At 57.8% G+C, this 7,017-nt stretch overlaps 1 protein-coding gene across 1 annotated transcript; it reads left to right on the forward strand.

Moving 5' to 3' along the window:
- The first annotated feature begins 537 nt into the window (after positions 1-537).
- On the forward strand, positions 538-6,401 carry C24H11orf52 (chromosome 24 C11orf52 homolog). The gene is made up of 4 exons (XM_085081702.1): positions 538-768; positions 3,576-3,616; positions 4,302-4,348; positions 4,641-6,401. The coding sequence occupies exons 1-4, from the start codon at positions 737-739 to the stop codon at positions 4,875-4,877; spliced, it is 357 nt and encodes a 118-aa protein (XP_084937828.1). The 5' UTR covers positions 538-736; the 3' UTR covers positions 4,878-6,401.
- The last annotated feature ends 616 nt before the right edge of the window (positions 6,402-7,017 follow it).

The following is a 7,017-nucleotide window of genomic DNA, read 5'->3' on the forward strand; positions in this document are numbered from 1 at the left end:
TGCAGGAATGAGCAGGGCTCTCTCAGACAGCCTGAAGGGCTCTCAGCAGGGGCAGAGAAGTGAAATACACATTGCTGTTCCTGTCTGACCCGCTGAGGGTGAGCCAAGAGCTGCACTGCGCCTCCTTAGGGATGTCAGGTCCCTCCTGGCGTCCTGCCACTCTCAAAGGCACAGAACTGCACACTGTTATCCAGGTAGCTTTAAAAAACTGGATTTCCACTTTCCCTGAGGCTGTGGGTCAGCAGCAGCAGCACCAGAGCTCAGCCGAGAGGAGAATTCCAAGAAATCCACTCTTTCCCAGGTGATGCTGCACATGCCACAGGTGATGCCACATGTGCCACACGTCTTCCTGCCATCCCGCCCGAGGTGCGAGGATGAGCAGCAGGAGCAGCACTGACAGCTCCCACCCCGGGGGTTCTCCTTTCCTTCAAAGTCCCTCTTCCGTCCCCTTTTGCATCACGGCGCCGGGGGGACAGAGGGACAGCCGAGGGACGGACAGAGGACAAAACCGAGTTTTGGCCGCAGGGTGACGCCTGGGGACACGGGGAGACCTCGCCGGGCGCAGAGGCGAGGTGGCCGCGGGGACATCCCCGGTAGATGGCACACGGGGCCAGCGCAGCGCGGAAACCCGACACTGGCAGACACTCCCTGGGACAGCCAGGGGCCGAGCAGGAACCAGGAAATACAAGCTCTGCCTGTCCAGAAATCGCCGCAGCTCCATGGGGGAAGGAGCGACATGGGCAACCTGTGCAGCTGCGGGCGGCCGTGGTGAGTTTGGCGCCGCGAACAACTTTGGGGAGGACTTTGGGGACTTTGACAAGCTTTGCGCCCTTGTGCCGGGCTGGCCGGAGCTGCGGCTGGCGCTCAGCCTGCCCCTGGCCGGGGAGGGACAGGTGAGCGCGGGGACAGCGCTGTGCAGGTGACCGCGGCAAGGCAGGAGGGGGACAAGGGGTTTTTTTGTCACATCTCAGCCCAGACGGGTTGGCAGCTCGGGGTGCTGCGGCCACTCGGATTTCCCCGGAAAATCGCTGTCCTCACGGCAGAGCTCTCCGGCCAGGTAGGACCAGAAGGTGTCACTCGGAGGGTCCAGCTGGGGTCCAGCCACCCCATCCTGCTCTCAGCCCTTCCAGCCCCTCTCCCTGGCTGCGTTTTATCAACGCTCGGGAAATCCCGGCCGCGTTTTGGAGATGCTGTGGCTCTTTCTCCCGGCGAGGGACGGTGACACTTTAATCCCTCCTGGCTCCTGCCGTGCCCTGGAGCTCCTGCTCGCGGAGAAAGGGCATCACTCGGTGCCAAGCGGGAATATTTTCAGCTCTGGGCGTGCTGCGAGGGGAAGAGCCAGGAATATCAGACGAAGCTCCGGGGACGTTCTCTGTCCAGCGCTGCGTTTGTTGAAAGTTTGAGAAATTCGTCCAGGATTTTTAATAATTCCAAGAGGCACAGCATCACCTAGTGGAGGAAGGTTCGGGAGTTCGGGACGACGAAGTTCTTCCAAGCGCTGAGGAATTTGGGATTTAGGAGCAGGAGCTGTGGGTGAGGGTCGGAAAGGTGATTCTTGACAGGTCGCCCACCAAAAGTCCCGATTTTGATTTCCTCCGTGCTCTGGCTGAGGGTAAATGAGGAATCCTCAGCAGACAAGGAGTGCCTGGGGCACAGTCTGAGGTCTTTAAAGAAAAGCTATTACAGGAAATTTATTCCCAGGGGGAAGTTATTGATGAGGGAATTGTGCCCTCGGGTCTGGGCGCTTCTGCCCTGCGCAGGGCAAGCTTCCTCACCATCCCAGTGGCACTAAAGTGTGCCCAGGCAGGGAAAGCTGCCCAAATCCAGACCCCGGGATTATGTAGGGCAGGAATCGGGGTGGTCTTGGCACGGGGAAAGGGGAAGCAGCCGTGCAGGAGCAGAGCGATGTGCTGGCATGGAGAATCCTCTCAGGCTGGGAGTTACAACACTGACCCGCTTGGGAGGGAGGGAGGGAGGGGAGAGGTTTCCCTGCTCCCATTTCCCGTGTCACACGTGTCCCCATTCCCGGCGAGATGCCGTGATGATCCCGCCGACAGGAATAGCTGCAGCCCACACAGCGCCTGCGGTGCTGCTGCACAGAGGGAGCAGCCTGGAATGCCAGCCCAGCCGCCTGGCTCCCGGCTGAGGGGGCAGGAACCCTGCTGGTTCTGCCCCAAAATGATGCTTTGGGGACAATCCGTGATGTCTGAGGGCTGGGAGGGAGGAAAGGGCTCTGGAACCAAGGCTTGGCAAGGGGGAGACACTGCAGACAGGGGAGGAGGAGGCTGTGAGAGAACCCCACAGAGACAAAGCAGTGCTGCTGGGAGTGAAACCCCCAATTCCTGGGGAGAACCCCCCGGATTTTGCCTGGGAAGGGCTGGAGGTGCCCCTGGGGCAGCCTTGGCCACCCTGCCTTGCCCGAAGCTGCCTGTGCCTCCCCAGCTCAGCAGGCCTGGTTAATCATTGCTGGCCCTTCTGGAGCTCTCTGCCTGCACTCACAGCGAGTTTTGTTTCCCCATGGAGAGCCAAGGCACTGCTACCCTGGCTGTGCTGTCCCTGCCTGGGAGAGCTGGCACGGGCACAGCTCTGCCCGGGGCACTGCAGGGCTGGCTGGAAATGCTCACTGTGGGACACACAGCATTCCCTGGAGCCCCAAAAGGGAGCCTGGAGTGCTGGGCAAGCACTGTGTCAGCTGCTGAGCCCAGCCACAGCCCCTGCGAGCCCCTTGGCCAGCTCCCCAGGGACATGTGTGGGCAGGAGGGGACACACCCGGGCTGCCACCTGCTCCCCGACCCTCTGAGCGTGACATTTCCGTCATACATCTGTCCCAGAACGGGACACAAGTCCCCCTGCTGCTGCCAGCCTGCAGGAGCTCAGCTCCAGGCTCTGTTGTTCCAGCTGGGATGGATTTGGAACTGATCCATCCTCCTGTCCTCTCTTGGGACAGACCTGTGGTTGGCCTGTCTCTCTCTGGTCGCACAGGTAGGGCTGAGATGAGGGTTTGGCTTGGCTCGGGACGAGGGCAAAGCTTGTTTGGTTTGGTTGTGCTCTGAGTGGAAAACTGAGAACAGGGAAAGTGTCAAACATTCAGTCAGAAACTGAAACATTCAGTCAGAAACTGGAACATTCAGTCAAAAACTGGAACATTTAGTCAAAAACTGAACCATCCAGCTGCTCGCTGGGCGAGGGGGTCAGAGCACAGGGAGGGCACAGCTGACCCCAGAAGAAGGGGTTTGTGCCGGTTGGGATCGTGTCCTGCACCCTGCACCTGAGCAAAGGGAGCTGCACAGCTCCAGTGAGAGGTGTTCCCATTCCTTGGGCTGCCTCCTGGGCAGGAGGGGAGGCAGGGAGAGCCGGGCTGGCTGTGGGGTGGGGTGGGTGTGTCACAGGAGGAGGAAACACATCCCACTCCTTCCCTTTGGACATCTTCCCTGCGAGAATCACTCGGGCTCTGCTGTGGCTCTGTGCTGAGCCTCCTGTCTCATCCCCTGGTACCCAGGTGTGCTTTGGGTTGGTGATTTTAGGGGGGAAAGAGGTTTGGGATTTTCAGGGCTGATGTGTCTCTCTGGTTTCAGGAAGTGTCCTTCGCCTTTCAAAAGGAAGAAAGAAAAGCAAGGTAAGGATTGGTGGCGATGCTTTGGAGGTGGAGTGACAGAGCCCCTGGTGAGGTGACATCGGTGGCTGTGGTGGGGACATGGGTGTCTCAGCCTGAGGCTGACCTCCTCTCCCACTCTCCTTTTGTGCTTAACCTCCCTCAAGAGAATTGAGGCAACATTTCTTTAAATCTTAAAGTGAGGAGGGTGATGTGCCACGGGATTTTGGTGAAGGGACTTCAGCAGAGCCTTGAAAATCACCAATTCCACCCCAAATCACATCCAGCAGGGCAGGAGCTGCAAACATCTGTCTGACAACACTCCCTGGAATGAAGTGCATTCCTTAGGCTGCGTCCTGTGGCCTTTGGACCACGCTGGGCAAAACATGTTTGCCAGGAGCAGAGGAAATAACAAAGTTAAAACTGGATCTGACTCCTCCAGGGCCTGACAAGGAGCTCTCTGTGCTCTGCCTGGGTTCTGCCAAGAACACTGCGGTCCACAAGCCTGCTGGCATCCTGGGAAATCTTATTTTTCCCAAAGAAACAAGCAAAGCCTCTCTTCTTGGAAGCATCAGGGCAGCTTTAGGGGTGTGAGATGAGGTGGAAATTTGATTTGTGCCCCGGGGGGGAGAGCCCATGGCAGCCTTGCTGCATCCCAAGGTGGAACAACAAACTGTGTTAACCTCACCTCCTGGTGTTTCTTCTGCAGGAGCTAATGTGAGGCGTGAGACTCCACAGCAGCAGCCTGGCAGGAAGGTAAACAGCTTTCCAGAGGGTTTTTTTTGTGAGTGTGCTTTGAGAAGACAGAGCTGCCCGAAACTCCATGGGCTGGGAGGACACAGGGCAGGATTGAGAGCCAGAAATCCTCTCACCCTGTGAGGATTAGAGCCACTTTAGGTTCTGATGTGGGCACAGTATCCATGGCTTTCCCCACAATTTTGTGCCCTGAAGGGCAGTGGGAACACCCTGAGGTGTCAGAGGTGGTGCTGTGTGGGGTCTGTTGGAGCAGCCCAGAGATCCCAATTCCCAAAACCTTCTCTCCCCAAAGGTCCCCACGTACGAAGATGTCCCCGATGTCCCTGTCTACGCCACGGTGAGCAAGCCCAAGGGCGTGCAGCAGGATGACAACATCCACTACGCTGACATCCAGGTGTTCTCCAAGGCCAGGGAGCGCTCGGCGGCCGAGGTGAGGAGCCTGCAGCTGCAGAACGCCACCGAATATGCCACCCTCAACTTCCCCAGGGCCAGGCTGAAGTACGACAGCAAGAACGGGACCTTGGTGTGAAGGACTCGATGGCTTTTTCCTCCTCCTGCAGCAGGGGAAGGAGCTCACAGCTGGAGAGCCAGGAAAGCTCATGGACACATCTGGGAATCGAGAGAGGCTGTGTCTCCCACTGCAGGCATTCTCACCGAGGAGTTTCCCATCTGCTCCTGCTGGCCAAAATCCCCTCCTGCCCTCGGGAGAGCTGCCCCTGGAGCTGGCAGAGCATCTCCTGCCAGCGCTGAGAGGTGGCAGAGCTGCTGCTGAAAGCTCAGAGCTGCAGGGAGAGGAATCTCCCCAGCCGAGTGCAGGATTTGGGAATGAGGCACATGGAATTTAGGACTAAAGGGAAGTTTTGGCACAGGATTTGGTGTCAGTGTTAAAGTTCTGAGCGTGCAGAGTGCCACGGGGGTGATGCCACCTCGAGCAGGACCTGCTGCAGTGTCTCCTTGCAGCAGCTGCCCCTGGAGGTGCAGCCAGGCCTGTGTGCATGCCCTTCCCAAAAATCAGTGTTCTACAGCCCTGCACACACCTGGCAGCCAGAAATGAGGGATTGCTGAGGGCTACAGAACAATTCCTGTCACTGATGTGCATCCTCACCCTGCCATGCTGACAATGAGGAGCGAGCTCCTGCCTCTGGCTGGGAGTGAAACAAGATAAAATTGGCAATTGAACTGCAAGCCACAGCCTGTGTTGAGGGCAGAGCTCCAGTCCTCCGAGTCCAGCAGCTGTCTGCATGCCTGGGATACTGGGAATGAATCCTGGGCAGCTCTGGAGGGGACTTTGGACTTTGCCTTTTTCTCATTCTGCGCTGTCAGCCTCGGTTATAAACCCCAGTGACACAGAGCACTCGTGGTGTCATCAGCCCCACCCTGGAGAAGCTGTTCCTGGATTTCAAATGGTGATGATAATTTCGTGGAGCAATTCCATGGTCTGAAAGGCTTTTGCCGCTGGGCAGCACTGGCAAGGAACTCCACCCTCGGGCACTAAATCAGTGCCTGGCACATTGTGTTCCTCAGTCAGAGCAGATTGTGGGGCAGCCCAGGTTATCAGCAGCGTTTGAAAATGGTACCTTTTATAAATATACACAACTCTGCATGGTGTAACTCAGCTGCAGGTAAAGAGCATGAGGGAGTTCCTGCTTGTGGGGAAAAATAAAGCTGCTCTGGGCTGTGTTTGCCGAGGTGGAAGTGTTTGAGGACCAATCTCACCATTTTTCTGTGGGTTTTAATGAGCAGCAGAGCCTCTGGAATTGTTTATCTCCCATTCCCCGAGGAGCTCCAGCTCCCCACCCGTGGGGCTGATCCTGGGAGTGCAGCTCATCCTAGAGACAATTCCTTGCAGTCATTCAGATGATTTTTGCCTGTTTTCCAGGCTTCCCATGGAGAACTGTGGAAGCCACGTGTTCTGCAATAAGGATTTCCCTGAAGGACTGGGTTTTGCACTGAATATTAAATGTTTATCTCCTGTACTCCCCGCGGTTGTCACGTGTGTCAAACGAGTGCCGATGTGTTATTAAAGATGCAATATTTCGTTTTAAGCAATAAATCCTCACTTTGGGCGAGGCTTTGAGGGGCTGGGGGGGCAAACAGGGTTGTGATCCTGGGATGGCATGCGGAGCTGGGCGAAGGCTTCTCCAGCTGGCCCCGATCCCAATTCCGGTCCCGATCCCGATCCCAATAACGATCCCAATTCCGATCCCGATCCCAATTCCGATCCCGATCCCAATTCCGATCCCGATCCCGGCCCCACGATGCCGGGGGAGGAGCCAGAGCCACCCCGCCCCATCCCGCCCCCGTTCCCGTGGCAACCGGAGACGCGCACCGGGAGCAGGTAGGGCAGGGTGCGGCTGCTGGTACTCACCGCATCCCATCCCATCTGATCCCATCCCACCCCACCGCATCCCTTCTAATCCCATCTGATCCCATCCCATCTCGCCCCATCCCTTCACCCTTCCCATCCCACCTCACCCCATTCCACCTCACCTCACCCCATCCCATCCTATCCCACCCATCCCATCCCATCCCATCCCATCCCACCCCGCTCCCTGGGGTCCCCACCTCTCCCCGTCCCCAGCATCTCCTCACCCCCAGCACTGCTCTGCTCCTGTTCCTATGCCTGTTCCCCCATCCCAACCCCACAGCCCACCCCAGCCCCACAGCCC

This window comes from Lichenostomus cassidix, chromosome 24 (assembly GCF_008360975.1).
Source record: "Lichenostomus cassidix isolate B80296 chromosome 24, HeHo_3.0, whole genome shotgun sequence".
In the NCBI taxonomy this organism is placed as follows: domain Eukaryota; kingdom Metazoa; phylum Chordata; class Aves; order Passeriformes; family Meliphagidae; genus Lichenostomus; species Lichenostomus cassidix.